The following is a 15,993-nucleotide window of genomic DNA, read 5'->3' as shown; positions in this document are numbered from 1 at the left end:
CGTATTCCATAATGGTCCAACTTCTCGAGCAATATTTTGTAATCAACACAAACAAATGCCTTAGTTAAATAAAAAAATATGCATAGTGTTTGAAACCTATTGATGAACCCATTCAGTACCTCAGAGAGAAAAGAGAATATAGCATTTTCAGTTGTTAAATGACTTCTCAAGCCAAAATGTACATTTAATAGCAAATCGTGTGGAAAAAAATGATCAATTTTCCTTGCATACACAGCCTTTTCAATAACTTTAGTAAACGCTGATGGCTTTACTTCTGAGTACTTTACTCATTCAGGAAACTGATCAATCCTAAAGGAAAAATTACAAATATGGCTAAATACAGTATTTCAGACATCAATCTTGGAAAAGGCATTTGCCAAGAAAGTTATATGATTTCCTGTAGATGTCAGGCAATAATTGAAAATCCCTGACTATCCAAAAAGCAATGTAAAAATTAATTTATTAGTCACTTCTTCCACAACAGCAGCTCCTAACCTGTGGGTACTTACCCTCCCATGGGTAAAATGAAATTTTGTGAGGGGTGAAAGCAATAGCATTCGAGCATCTCTGATGGTAAAACTGACACCTTAGATTTTACATGTAATTAAATATCTCACAGAAATACATACTTCAAGTCATAGGTGCAATGGATCTGAAGTTGTTCTATTATTCACTCAGCAACAGATAAACAAACCAGTTGTGAGCCCAACAGTAGCTATGTAATGCCACAACACTGCTGTAGGATTTCCAGTGAATTGTTGTTGTTGTTATTATTGTTATTATTATTTCTTTACTTTCTCAGACGTTAAGTCTGTGTTATTATTATTATTACTACTATTAGTATTATTACTGTTAGTGGCAGTGATGAGAGACAAAGCATGGGTAGCCCGAAGTCTTCCAATTTCAGTCAGCTCAGAAGTAAGGAGTCCAATTATAAAGTGATGTACAAACAATAAGTATAGTACACACATTTTAACTTTGTTGCTTTTAAATGGTAGTGTGGGGTATATATGAAGCAAGTATTGCTAAGCGGGGGGAGTAGTGCAAAGAAACTATATTTTGTAATAAGTGTCTAGTCTCAGTATAGGCAGCTAGCTTTCCTTTCTGAGGAACTGTAGGAATTGCTGAGAATTGCGTAATCATTCTATAATAAAAGATTATAATAGAGGGAAACATTCCACGTGAGAAAAATATATCTAAAAACAAAGTTGATGTGACTAACCAAACAAAAGCGCTGGCAGGTCGAAAGATACACAAACAAACACAAACATACACACAAAATTCAAGCTTTCGCAACCAATGGTTGCTTCTTCAGGAAAGAGGGAAGGAGAGGGAAAGACAAAAGGATGTGGGTTTTAAGGGAGAGGGTAAGGAGTCTTTCCAATCCCGGGAGCGGAAAGACTTACCTTAAGCGGAAAAAAGCCAGGTATACACTCACACACACACACACACATATCCATGCGCACATACACAGACACAAGCAGACATTTGTAAAGGCAAGGAAAGTCTTTCCACTCCCGGGATTGGAATGACTCCTTACCCTCTCCCTTAAGACCCACATCCTTTCGTCTTTCCCTATCCTTCCCTCTTTCCTAAAGAATCAACCGTTGGTTGCGAAAGCTTGAATTTTGTGTGTATGTTTGTGTATCTATCGACCTGCTAGCGCTTTTGTTTGGTAAGTCACATCAACTTTGTTTTTAGATATATAATAAAAGATTGTTAGAAATAAGCAGCACCAATTGTCTCACGGACTCATTAGCTTCTTATTTAATAAAACACCCACAGAAGCTAAATAATCATTTATCTATTGTCATTTCAGAAATCAGTGTTCACAGAAAATTCTTTTTTATTCTAAAGGGGTTTAGTAACGTACTAATGTTGTTGATGTAATCTGTTTCACTGTGTGTGTGTGTGTGTGTGTGTGTGTGTGTGTGTGTGTGTGTGTGTGTGTATTTATGCCGGGGGGGGGGGGGGGGAGATTACTAGCCAGTGTCTGGTTACCCTTACTTAGGGTAATGGTCTCAGAAAGCCTGAGAACCACTGCTGTACAGTTTGTCAGAATATCTGTCAGGGACGTAAATTTCACATAACTGTAGTGTTTGTATCAAACAGAGCTTGACGTAGCCAGTATTAAATAAAAAAAGCAGCTGAGTGGTATAAGAGAAGGAGCAATGGCTTTCATCAAACTAGTTGCTTTCCTTCCACTATACATAAACAAAGTAATCTACTATTAATTCCAGTAATTATCCATTTGAGTAGAATATCACTACTCATAATTTAACAATGAAAAGAATAAATTTTTGACAAAATAATGGAATTTGATAGATAAAAATATCTACTCACCAAGTGGTGGCAGAACACACACATAAAAGAAGGTTATAATTAGGCAGGCTTTCGGAGCTAGTGGCTCTTTCTTCAGGTAGAAGGTTTGGAAGGGAAGGAAGAGTGGTGAAGGAAAAGATCTGGTGATGTCTAGGAAAAGGGTTAGCTTTCGGGAAAGTCACCCAGAACCATGGGTCAGGGGAGACTTACCAGGTGGGATAAGAAGGAAAGACTGACTGATTGTTGGTATTTTAATTTTCACTGGACAAGATTTGAAAACCTGAGAACTGAAAGGTGGAAGACAGGGTAATGTCCAAGACAGAGATTACTGTTTAAACATTGTGCACCAGTTAATAAGGAGGGGGGGGGGGGGAAGAAGTGATTGTGTGGCATTGTTGGTTTGGAGGCGCCAACTGACGGGAGTTCAGCTACCGAATGCAGGTCTTATTTCAGGTGACTCCACTTTCTGTGACTTGTGTGCGGTGATGATGAGATTGAGTGGAGGAATTGAACCCAGACCCACTGCAAACACTTATCCCTCAGCTAAGCAGACAGACAGTTAATAAGAGTGAAAACCTAAGTGCATTGTATGTAACAGAGGTAGGAGGAGGGCGGGGGCGGTGGGGGGGGGGGGGGGGGGGACGGCAGCAAAAAATATACAAGGAAGAAAATGAAAGATGTAGAAAACTAAAACAGAACGAAGAAAGGAGTTGTTACTTGAAGATATGCTTAGAAAGAAGAAATTGATGTAAATTAAGAACAGGCGGGTGGCAAGAACCAAATACACATTGTAGCGATAGTTCCCACCTGTAGAGTTCTGAGAAGCTGGTGTCTGGGGGAAGAATCCAGATGTCATGTGTGATGAAACAGGCACCTAGGTCACGATTGTCATGTTGTAGAGCATGCTTTGCAACAGGATATTGGGTGTTGCCAATATACACCCTTTGTCTACGCCCATTCATCCTAACTTATAATTTGGTGGTAGTCATAAATTTTCACCGGATGAGATTTGAAAACCTGAAAGCTTAAAGGTGGAAGATAGGGTAATATACAAGACAGAGATTACTGCTTAAACATCATGCACCCATTAGTAACTATGAAAAGCTAAGCGCATTGTACATAACAGAGGTGGAAGGGGGGCAGCGGAAAATACACAAGTAAGAAAATGAAAGATACAGAAAACTAAAATGGAGTGAAGAAAGGAATAGTTACTGTGAAGAATTGCTGAGATGGAAGAAATTAACATAAATTAAGCCCAGGTGGTTGGTGAGAACGAAAGACCTGTTGTAGCAGTAGTTCGTACCTGCGGAGTTCTGAGAAATCAGTTTTTCCTTCTCATCCCATCTGGTAAGTCTACTCTGACCCCCCCTGACATGTGGTTCTGGGTGACTTTCCCGAAATCTACCCCTTTTCCTACATCTCTCAGTCCTCCTCTTGCCTGAAGAAGAAGCCACTGGCTCCGAAAGCTTGCCTACTTACAACTGTCTTTCATGTGTATGTTCTGCCGCCATTTGGTGAGTAGTTTTTTTTATCTATCCAATTACATTACTCATCATCTGATGTTGGGATAGCAGAAATAATCTGACAGTTAATGTATACTGAGGTGACAATAGCCATGGGATAGTTATATGGACAGTACAGTTGGCGAAGTATCGATTACACAATGTTCAACAATGCAATGCATTAGTGGAGCTGTCATTTGTACACAGGTGATTCATCTGAAAAGGTGTCCAACAAGACTATGGCCACATGTCAGGAATTAACAGACTTTGAACGTGGAATGGTAGTTGAAGTTAGACACATGGGACATTCCATTTTTGAAATCATTTGGGAATTCAATAATCCGAGATCCACAGTGGCAAGAGTGTGCTGAGAATACCAAATTTCAGGTATTACCTCTCACCACGTACAACACAGTGGCTGACAGTCTTCACTTAATGACCAAGAGCAGTGGTATTTGCATGGAGTTGTCAGTGCTAACAGAGAAGCAACACCGCATGAAATAAATGCAGAAACCAATGTGGGATGTGCAGCAAATATATGTGTTAGGACAGTGTGACAAAGTATGGCATTAAGGGGCTATGATAGCAGATGACTGATGCGAATGTCTTTGCTAACTGCACGACGTCGCCTGCAGTGCCTCTCTTGGGCTTGTGACCAAATCACTTGGACCCTAGATGACTGCAAAACTGTGGCCTGGTCAGATGAGTCCTGATTTCTGGTGGTAAGATCTGATGGTAGGATTCAGCTGTGGTGCAGACCTCATGAAGCCATGGGCCCAGGTCATCATTAAGGTGCTATGCAAGCTGGTAGTGGCTCCATAATGGTGTGGGCTGTGTTTACATGAAAGGGGCTGGGTCCTCTGGTCCATCTAAACCAATCATTGACTGGAAATGATTATTTCTGCTACTTTGAGACCATTTGCAACCATTCATGGACTTCATGGAATTTTGATGGATGACAGTGCCCCATATTACCGCACCACAATTGTACATGATTGATTTGAAGAACATTCTGGACAATTCAAGTGAATGATTTGGTGACCCAGATCCCCCAATATGAATTCCACTGAGCATTTATGGGACATGATTGAGAGGCCAGGTTATGTACAAAATTCTGCACTGGAAACACTTTCACAATTATGGATGGCTATACAGGAAGCACGGCTCAGTATTTCTGCAGAGACTTCCAATGACTTCTTGAAACTGTGCCACATTGTGATGTTGCACCACGTCAGATGAAAGGAGGTCTGACACAATATTAGGAGGCATCCCATGATTTTTGTGACTTCAGCATATAATCAGATTTGTTCAAAGTCCCTGGAAAATCACCTACGAGATAGGATTTACTGAATGTGTTGCATGAATGACTGGATCAATCAAAATGTTTGGGCATATAAAAAAATATCAAACAAATAGCTACTGATAAATTTGTTAAAGTGTCACAATTTTGTAAATGTGCTCTGTTGCTTATGTTATTTTATTGACTTTGTCTCATCTGGTCATGGTATATTTCCTAGGTAACCATCAAAGCTTATCATTGATTACTTTCCCACTAGCTGTTTCCTTGTACCTGCTTTAAATCTGCAATGCAGTTAACTGAAAATTTCCACATTGCATATAATTAAAAAATGTAATACTCATAATTTTTCAGGTCCGGAAAATCGGTGGCACTCGGTCTCTCAGACTACTCACTAGCATTGTATGATGTCTGTAATCTGCACCGTGTTTGTAGTTTCCCTGCTCATACAAGCACAATTACAGATGTAAAGTAAGTAACCAAATCAAATTTAAGACTTATGTTAATGATTCCCTGAAACTCGAAGTTGCTGTTTGTTTGACTAATCAGTCATTTTTGACAAAAATATGTTATTTAATATGATAGTGTTGGTAGTTAACTTCTAAGGACTCTATGGCAAATGAAATAATTAAAACTGTGCGTCATACAACAAATGACTTTTGTATGTTTCACATTTACATTTTAACTACTTCTTAACAAGGCGAGGCCACGGAGTTGAGATCACGACTTTACTTAAAACTTTGTACACCTTTAGTGGACCATTGAAACAACATAATGTGCAAATAATAAGAGAAGTTTTACGCGTTTATTATGTAACTGATGTATCTGTGTGAAGGTGCCAATCATTACAAGTCACTGTGGTCAAGTGATTAGTGTATGCACGTTGCAAGCAGATTGTGTATGAGGTGACAACTCGAATCTTGCAACCACTTACTTTTTAATCTGTATTTTTTCATCACTGGTCACATTATTTAATTTGTATGTCATTTGAGAGATAATATAATGAAAAAACAACCCATGTGCAATTTCATGAAGTTGTAGTGAATTTCATGTGTTATTTGACTATTTACTATTTGTAATTAAATTTTCAAGGATGAGGGACATGCTTAGAAAAAAAAATTAATTTCAATGTGCGAGACCACAAGAGTGATACAATTACTTGTCGGATGTGCTCTCATCACATGTTCCAGGATGGTATTTGTCATACAGACGTGGAAAACATAAATTGAATCTTCATGCAAATACAAGTGATTTTTTTTCCTCGTTATATTATTTTTCAAAAGTCATACAAATTAAATAATATGAGCAGTGGCGGCGGGGTTTGAACGTTCAAGCAGTAGTTGAACCGTTGTCACATACATGTTCATCTTACGAAGCTCAAACATGAACCACTTGACCACCAAGGACTCTGACATGCAAATACTATTCACAGCTACATCAGCCGCATAATAGTTGCGTAGAACTTCTCTTGCGATTTGCTCAGAATTGCCTCTTGTGAATTTTTCGGAATTGCCAGAGTAGTGCATCTTACTACTTGCACATTATGTTGTTCCAATGGCCTACTGAAGGTGTACAAAGTTTGAAGTAAATCTGTGATTCCAATGTCGTGGCCTTCCTTTATTAGTACAATAAATAAGGGAAGTGTATAGTAGGCTGAAAGAGTAAAAATAACAAAACAGATGAATTATCTTTACTAATAAATAGGGACATGTGGAGTAAAATATCTGTGAAAAATAAGTCATTTTTGCCAAACTCTAATATTCTGAAAAAGTAGAGAACATACATGTTTGGCATGTACTCTATGTGTTATGGTCTTTTTTTCATTATATAATGGTTGTTATATGTAAAACAGTTAGCCTGGATTCATGCTTTACATGCATTAATTTTCCCACAGATTTTCATCAAAGAATGAGCACTTGCTTTACTCATCATCATTAGATGGCACTGTAAAAGTTCATGATCTTCGAAGCAAGACCTGTGTTGCTGAATTGAAAGGTAAATCACTACAATTTTTTGGTAATTCTGTGTGTCTAACAAATCTGTATTTATAGAGGTATTGAGAACTGACTAGCAATCTATCCTTTCCTTACTATTGTTATTACATCCTGGACTTCCATTGTTCGAATGTATTTTGTGCTTCTTGTTCCATTCCTTTGATTACGTTGGGTAATATTATGTCCTAGATAGCAGAGTGGCATCACTTTATCAGCTGCAACTCTTAAATAACTGTAACAACAGCTTATCTGCATTAATTACCATTTTAATGTTGAAGTATTTTAATCGTGTTTCATTAGTGATGTGCCATTGTTGATTGGGAGACCTTGAGAGTTAGGTAATAAAATGGAATACCTGCAGCAGTCCTTTCAACCAACTACCAACAGTTGATAGTTGATGGTTGGAGAGACAACATCATTGTTACAGTATACGGAAATCAGTTCCTATATATTGGCCACTGGTGGACTCGTGTATATGATTGGAGTTAACCTCCTCAATGTCAGTTAAGACTTGAAGATGGTATATTGAATCGCCGACACTGATAGCTACATAATAAATAACATGGGAAAGACAGCAGCAGGTGTTCGATTTTGTTACATCAGTGAACAGTCGAAGTCCCTCAGTTGCATAACTTGAATCACTTGTTTCCTTCTTTAAAATCATATCTTTCTATCACAAAGTGTGAGTTGTCTCTGTAAGTTTTTTATCTGTAGAGTGTGTTTAATATAGTTGAGTGAATGCTTGTGGATGGTGGTGTTAGAAACTGATGTTGGTACATAATCTACTCCAAGAGCTGTTTAACAGATATGCATTTAACTGGCAAGTATGTTGGAATTCCTGGCCACTGTATTTCCTTGGCAATATTGTGTACTGTCATAGAAGTTGATGACCAATCAGAGGCTAGACAAATGAAACTTCAGTGACCCATGCTGGGTTTGACGTTGGGAAGTAAAGCCCAGGTAAATAATGAAATGCAAGTTTATTAAAATGGACATAAAACTTTAATACTCCTTCTGCAGGGTGTAATTAAACAATACAAAAAACATTCACATTTAAGTCTATGTCTTTAGAGTGGATGATACATAAGTGTGATGGTCTGTCGGCCACTGAAAACTGAATCAGAGTTACTAGAAACAAAGTACTGGTTAATGAGGAACTGACATCAAGGTCCCAGAGGTCCACGGTGTAGAGACCCTATCTTGGCATAGCTAAGGACAACTGCTAATGGCTCCATATCATGTCAGAGGTGAAGATCACTGACAAGTAGATTGTTGTCAGATGACAGGTTGTGAGAGGATTCCAGGAGAGTTATGATTGAGGAACCATGGCAGCTGTTGGTGTTAACTCCAGAAAGCTCATTCCTAGAGAACTGACAAGGAATAGCCATTTGCTGGCCTAAATACTGTTGACATCCCCGGATACAGTCAGATATAGTTTTGAGCATGTGATCCTGCAGAAGCGCGAATAGTTCCTCACTGATTGCGCCCTCTTGACGCGATGCAGCTGCCACCTATCAATGAGGTGTCCACTCAGAACTGCAGTGGGGATGTTTGCAATAGTAGCCCCAGTGATTTTTGGCATAGGACACCTCAGGGGACTCAGCATTTCTTTGCTGGGTATGGGCTTGGCGAACCCGGGGTCTCCGAACTGTGGACTGATGTGCGCCGCCAGTCCTCTGACACCGTAAGCTCTGGGCATGCTTCAGCGACCACCATGTGGCGCAGCGGTGGAACGTTGTGTGTCGCAGGGACCGGGGATCTTGGCTTGATTGCCTGGATTGCGAGGATGGTACATACCTCTATAAAAAACCCTTCAATCTTAAGGTGTGCTGCGCGCCGATAAGATGCATGGCTGTTGAGGCGGAACAGTCGCTAGCGGGCGACCTCTGAGGAACCTGCCGCACCTCAGTTGTATAAGGCTTACCCAGGCATGCGGGGCTCTGTCTGGGCGGACGTTTAGTTCCCTAGCTGCTCATGGGACGCACATGGCAACACGTATTTCCCTTCACCACCTTCGCAATCAGTAAAGCGCATGAGGGAGGCTAGTCCTCCAGATATGCTGATAGAACAGAGTGACAGGGCTCATGGAGTCGTAAATGACAATGTTTTCATCGTGATTAAGAGGAAGGAGGGCTCATTTGCAAAAGTGTCTCCTTTCTACATACATAAAGGTTTAGAAGGACTCGCAGGTACACTGAAATCTATCAAACGCCTGAGGAATGGTACCCTGTTAGTTGAGACTACGAGGACAAAGCAAGTGGAGCTGCTTCGAAAGTCAACCAAGTTAGGCGAGTATAATGTTACTGTCGAGTTGCACAATTCCCTCATCTCCAGTAAAGGCGTTGTCACCTGCCGTGATTTAATGGATATCGAGGTAGAAGAGCTGAAGCAAGAATGGGCAACACAGGGGATTGTAGATGTGGAACAAAGGACACGTAGGAATAATGGAGTTATTGAGAAATCTGCCACCTTCATTGTGACTTTCAATTCGCCTGTCTTACCTGAATACATTCTGTCTGGTTTCCTCCGACTTAGGGTTAGGCCTTATATACCTAACCCTATGCGATGTTTCAAATGTCAGCGATTTGGCCATACGACTATGAGTTGTGGGGGTGAACCGACCTGCGGTATATGTGGCAAGGCAGCTCATGAAGCTGGGACCAACTGCACATCTCCAGCGCTGTGTATCAACTGCTCTGGGAGCCATCCCGTCTGGAGCAGAGACTGCCCTGTCTTCGCGGAGGAAAGAAAAATTCAGGAGATCAAGGTGACAAAGAGGCTACCTTATGTGGAAGCCAAAAAAGAGTATAGGGCGACAAAACCCCCTGTCTTTGCCACATCCTATGTCTCCTTGGTGCACAACCGTGCATCAAAAGTTGACTCTTCGACGCAGACCATGTCCAGTGTATCAGTATCCTCCACCAATACCTGTACCTGCGTTTCTACCTGCCAGAGCACTACCAATAATGATGTAGCTATTCAGGCTGCTCCGACTGCACCCACCGCTATTGCAGGGAAAGCTACACTAAAGCCTTCGAAGGCCCTCCAGAAATAGAGTGCCTCTCCACTTCCCCCATCCCCGACTTCCACAAAGAAAATGGGACCAGGGAAAGGGGCACGGCGTTTGACGCCAAATCTGCCAAAGGCACCATTGGATGTCGTCATGGCATCCCTGACTGATGAGAAGGAAATCATCATGTATTTTGATACCTCTTCCCCAGAACCTGGCAGCCCCTCTGCTGTCACTCGCTCCACAAGTGCCTCACCAGCGTGGCGCAAAGACGGGGGGAAATCTAAACCGAAACGCTGATATGGCTCCCATACTTCAGTGGAATCTGAATGGAGTCAGACCTTGCTTTGAAGAATTGTGGCTGTTAGTACAGGAAAACCCCTTTTGCATCTCTTTGCAAGAGACACATTTTAAAAAGACTGATACGCCTGTGCTTACAGAATATCACATGTACAGGAAAGACGACCTGACTGGTAATAGAGCTCAGGGTGGGGTGGCAGTGTTCATCAAGGACACATTCCACTCCTCACCTGTGCCCTTAACCACAACGCTACAGGCGGTTGCAGCTCGGATCCTGGCCCAGGTTAATGTCACAGTGTGCTCCTTGTATTTACCACCTGCTGAGCTCATTGACAGTGAAGCCCTCGCACAGCTTATTGATCAGCTACCCCATCCCTTTCTCATTTTAGGAGATTTTAATGCTCATAATGCATTATGGGGTTCAAACAAAACCTGCCCAAGAGGCCAGATGATTGAGCAGTTGATCAGGACTCCAGGCATTATACTGCTGAACACAGGTCAGGCCACGCATTTTAGCACTGCTTCAGGATCGTCTTCTGCCATAGACCTCTCTATTTGTTCGCCTGTGCTTGCGGACATTGCTCAGTGGGTCGTAGCCGATGACCTTCATGGCAGCGACCATTATCGTATCTGGCTCCATCTCCCAGTTGAAATGGGTTGTGTCAAACAGCCGCCGAAATGGTTGTTCTGGAAGGGAAACTGGACGCTCTACCGGCAGTTGGCTATTTTTGAACAGTGTGAAGGCGTCCGGGATTGGGTGGATCACATTATGGCGGTGATGCACCATGCCGCTGATGTATCCATACCAAAATCAAAGGGAACACCTGTGAGGCAGCCTGTCCCTTGTTGGAATGATGACTGTCGTACCGCAATCAGAGACAGAAGGGCGGCTTTGAGAAGATTCCATCGGTGCCCCACTGATGCGAATCTGGCAACATTCCGAATAGCACGGGCAAGGACGAGACGAATCGTTAGGGAGAGTAAACGGAGGTCTTGGTGTGAGTTCCTGAACTCCATCAATAGGTCCACATCTTCAAGCAAAGTATGGGAAGTCATTAGGAGGATCTCACGGCGATACTCTCTACCGCCAGTAGCAGCTATACGTGAGCGGGGGTGTCTCTTAACATCTCCAAGAGACATCGCCTGGCAGAATCTTTTCAATCTATTACGGCCGATTCTAGCCAGGACCCAGAATTTCTCTGCTATCGGGGTACACAGGAGAGGGCTGGTTTTGATTTCCGTTCAAACAACACTGAGGTATACAACCAGCCTTTCTCTTTGTGGGAGTTGGACTCTGCACTGTCAGTCTCTCGGGATACTGTGCCTGGTCCAGACCTGATATCGTATAGCATGCTGCAGCAGTTGGATCTGCGGTCAAAGGAAGTCCTCCTTCAACTTTTTAATGAAATTTGGAAGACAGGTGACTTTCCTAGTTTGTGGAAAGAATCGATTTTAATTCCACTTTTAAAACCAGGCAAGGATCGGACCGAACCCAGTAGCTATCGTAGCATTAGTCTCACGAGCTGCGTAAGAAAGACATTTGAGTGTATGGTCAATAGGCGCCTGGTGTGGGTTCTGGAATCCAGATCCTTACTTACCCGCTGCCAGTGTGGGTTCAGGAAGTATCATTCCACCCTCGATAACCTGATCCTACTCGAAACAGCGATACAAGATGCTTTCCTATGTAAGCAACACCTTCTCGGGTTTTTTTTCGACCTGGAGAAGGCGTACGATACTACCTGGAGGCATAACATTTTGCAGTAGCTTTATGAGTGGGGTTTCCGTGGGCGTTTACCCACAATCATCAGATCCTTTCTGTCTGATAGGTATTTTAAGTATAAGGTTGGGAATGTCCTGTCTGCCCGTTTTAAGCAGGAGAACGGTGTCCCTCAAGGCAGTGTCCTCAGTGTAACAGCTTTCACAATTGCAATCAATAGTATTGCGTCCATGGTACGACGACCCGTACAATGCTCCTTGTTTGTGGACAATTTCTCCATTTTCTGTGCGTCTTCCTCCCTTACAACTGCTACACGCCAATTACAGCTGACACTCGTGCGATTGGAGGAATGGTCTAAGACCACAGGCTTTAAATTCTCTTTGGAGAAGACTGTTTGTGTAGATTTTAACCGTTCCCGTTTTCTTTTTAATCTCCCTGTTTTAAAACTAGGAGACACTGTTCTCCCCTTTATGGGAAAAGTGAAATATCTCGGGCTTCTTTTTGATGAGAAGCTTACATGGTTGCCACACTTAAAGGATCTAAAAGTCCGCTGTTTCAAGGCTTTAAACGTCCTTAAATGCATCAGTCATAGATCCTGGGGTGCCGACAGGGCACGTCTGCTCCAACTTTATAAGGCCTTTGTGCGACCTCGACTGGAATACGGATGTCAAGCTTATGGCTCTGCACGACCTTCCTACCTCAAAATGTTGGATGTGATTCACCATGAGGGTATTAGGGTTTCGACGGGGGCTTATTGCATGAGTCCAGTTGCTATTCTATGTGTCGAGACGGGAGAGCCTCCCCTGTACATTCGGCGTCTTCTCGTCGTGGTACGGCACGCGTACAAGGTCAAGTCCACTTCTCTTTCATTGGCGTCCAACACCTTTTCCCAGCCGGCACTGGAACGTCTCTTCCGCCACCGTCCGAAGGCAACAAAGCCATTTGACATCCGTGCAAATGAGAGTCTCGAGTCAGTACACCTGGAGGGCATTAAGGTCCTCCGCCAGGGATGGAGTAGGGGATCTCCCTGGCTACTACAAGGCCAAGATACTTCTTGATCTGGCTGCTTACAAGAAGTATTGTACCCCAGACCACCTTTTTAAAATTAAACTTACTGAGATTTTAGAACGCCATTCAGATTTTATTGCTGTTTACACAGATGGGTCTAAACGGGGATTTTATGGGCTGCTCTGCTGTGTTTCCCGATACTGTCCGTAGAATAGGGCTCCCAGAGCAGTTCTCAGTTTACTATGCAGAACTGTTTGCCATTCTGCAAGCATTAGAGCATATGCGCCGACACTGTGGCACGAAATTCATCATCTGCTTCGATTCCCAAAGTGCTCTACATGCTCTTGAACAGATGTACCCAGCCGATCGGCTGGTGCAAGAAGTGCAGGACGCACTCCTGCTCTTGCAACAACAGGGTAAGGATGTAATTTTCTGCTGGGTTCCAGGGCACATAGGTATTCCTGGAAATGAACTTGCAGATGCGGCTGCCAAGGAGGCTTGCTCCATCACACCTCCTGCTCGCTGTTCCTTCCCCCCGCGGGCAATAACATCTTTCGTGACTTGAAAGGTCATGCGTTGGTGGGAGGCTCAGTGGCTGGACATGAGGGACAATAAGTTGCGAGCGGTGAAGGATTCTGTCTGACCGTGGCTCACCTCCTTTCGACAATGACGAGCTGAGGAAGTAGCCCTTACACGGCTTAGAATAGGACATTGCCCTTTGACACATGGTTTTCTGTTACGTCGTGAGGAGCCACCAACGTGTCAGACATGTGCGACACAGCTGTCGATACAACATATTTTAACTGAGTGTATTTTATATGGGGGTTTGAGGGAAGATTTCAGTTTTCCACCAGACCTGCCCTCTCTTTTAACTAATAATGAGGCGAGTGTCGCTAGAGTTTTTCGCTTTTGTGTGATGTCTGGACTTCTTCCCAAAATATTGGGATTGAGGTCTTAATGTGCTGTACAGTGGTTTGGTCACCCCTTTTTTGTAAGTGGTCACTCAGCCACCGTTACTTATTTTTACCTGTTTTGTACTGCTCTTTTATTTCTAGTTTTATCTACCTGTTTTGATTTGCTGTGTCCAATCTTGCAATTTGAATATCACCACTTCTTACAAAGATCTGCTCTGAATTGATCTTTTGGTAAAGGGCGCTGATAACCTTGTTGTTGTGCACCCTAAAACACTAATCATCGTCATCATCATCACCTGTGGAGCAACGCTATTATGCTGTAGGGCTGTGAACCCTGACAAAGTATCCCTCACCCCTTACAGGAGAGTTGGTGAGACATCTCAGCATCCCAAATGGTGATGCCTGTGGAAGCGGAGAATATGAGAGACTGCTGTTATCATTCTTGGGAGTGGGTGCCTGGCCTGCCGGAAGACTGGTGTCCCGGATTCTGTGGTCTGCAGTTCCTATGGCTAAGTAGCCAGTGGTGCCATTCAACACTCTTGGCCTTTGAGGGGACTGACTATGCAACAAAAATTTGTGAAATTCTTCTGTCTGGTCAGCCAATGCCTGCACCTGCTTGATATGCTTCCTTCAGTGTGAACTGTTACATGATTGGACTTAAATCATTGCTCTGCCCAGAATGAGTTCAACTTGAGCTGGTACCCATTGTTGGTGGACCCTAGAAAAAACTAGTGTCCAGACTGGATCCTGAAGGTCATAAGAGTTAAGGCATGAATGCCAGGTGGGGGCAGGAGAGTGTTGGGATGGATGATAGACATTAGTGATTGATTTAGCTGACAATGGAGTTTTTTAGCTGGGCTGCCCATTCTTTGGAGAGGAGTGGTAGGAAGCACTCTGGTTGAGATCATATTGTTTGTGCAACTTTGTCAGTGTGGACGAACCTCTCCACCAGTTTGTTGGAAGCAGGGTGGAAGAGCACTTTATGTATGAAAACTGCACCATTCTCCAAACAAAAACTGTGAAATTCTGCTGTTGTGAACTGAGGGTCATTATCCGTTGTAGTGGTTTCTGGGAGAATTTCAGTTGAGAAGATGTGGGATAAGGCCTGGATGGTTTCTGTTGATGACACTGAGTGCATCTGTGATAAGTATGGAAAACTGCTGCCAGCATCTTTCACAATCAACCACGAAATCCACGAAGGGTGCCCAACTCAGCCAGTTTCAGCTGCAGTAGGGGTTGGGGGGTGGGGGAGTGCAGAAGTGCAGAAGAATTTGTTGTGGAACATCGTGGAATATTTCTGCTTCAGACCCTGTAATTTCATGAAGTTCTGATAGGTTGCGGCACTGTATGTAGCCTTCAGAAGAGCATCTGTAATGGAGGTGCGTTCTAAGCAGAGAACTGTTACTTGAGTTTCTTTTGGCAGAAAACCAGAGCATTGCAGATGTTCATAGGCACTTGAAGAATGTCTACAGATATCTGACAGTGAACAAAAGCATGGTGAGTCATTGGATAAGCTGCCTGTAATCATCACAACTAAGTCATAAGTACCTCTCTGATCACCCACATGCTGTCCGGTTGGCTGCACACAGCAATTGACTCCTGCAACATTGGAACGTGTGGACTCTCTCATTTGAGGTGATCAATGGATCACAATCAGACACCTCGCTGCTCAACTGGACATCTCTGTTGGTAGTGCTGACACACACAGCCATGATTCGGGGTACTCAAAGGCGTGTGCCTGCTGGAATCCTTTATGGAAGACCATAAAGAGCAATGAAGAACTATCTGTTCAGAATTTCTTGTGTGTTACAAGGCTGATCATGACAATTTTTTATCAAGTGTCGTCACAACATGGACTCATCACTTTGAACTGGAAACAAAACGGCTGTCCATGCAATGGCACCACATCCCCTATCCTCCGAAGAAAAG

General features: G+C 42.9%; 1 protein-coding gene across 2 annotated transcripts in view; it reads left to right on the top strand.

The window, feature by feature from the left end:
* LOC126272808 (WD repeat-containing protein 89) overlaps positions 1 to 15,993 on the top strand; it is a 264,167-nt gene that overhangs the window by 40,912 nt on the left and 207,262 nt on the right. For both annotated transcript variants that reach the window (XM_049975994.1, XM_049975995.1), the window contains exons 3-4: positions 5,476 to 5,592; positions 7,016 to 7,116. In XM_049975994.1, the coding sequence (XP_049831951.1) occupies positions 5,476 to 5,592; positions 7,016 to 7,116 (218 nt within the window). The remainder of the gene's footprint in view (positions 1 to 5,475; positions 5,593 to 7,015; positions 7,117 to 15,993) is intronic.

The sequence above is a fragment of the Schistocerca gregaria genome, chromosome 5 (genome assembly GCF_023897955.1).
Source record: "Schistocerca gregaria isolate iqSchGreg1 chromosome 5, iqSchGreg1.2, whole genome shotgun sequence".
Taxonomy (NCBI): domain Eukaryota; kingdom Metazoa; phylum Arthropoda; class Insecta; order Orthoptera; family Acrididae; genus Schistocerca; species Schistocerca gregaria.
This window is presented reverse-complemented; position numbering and strand designations above follow the sequence as displayed.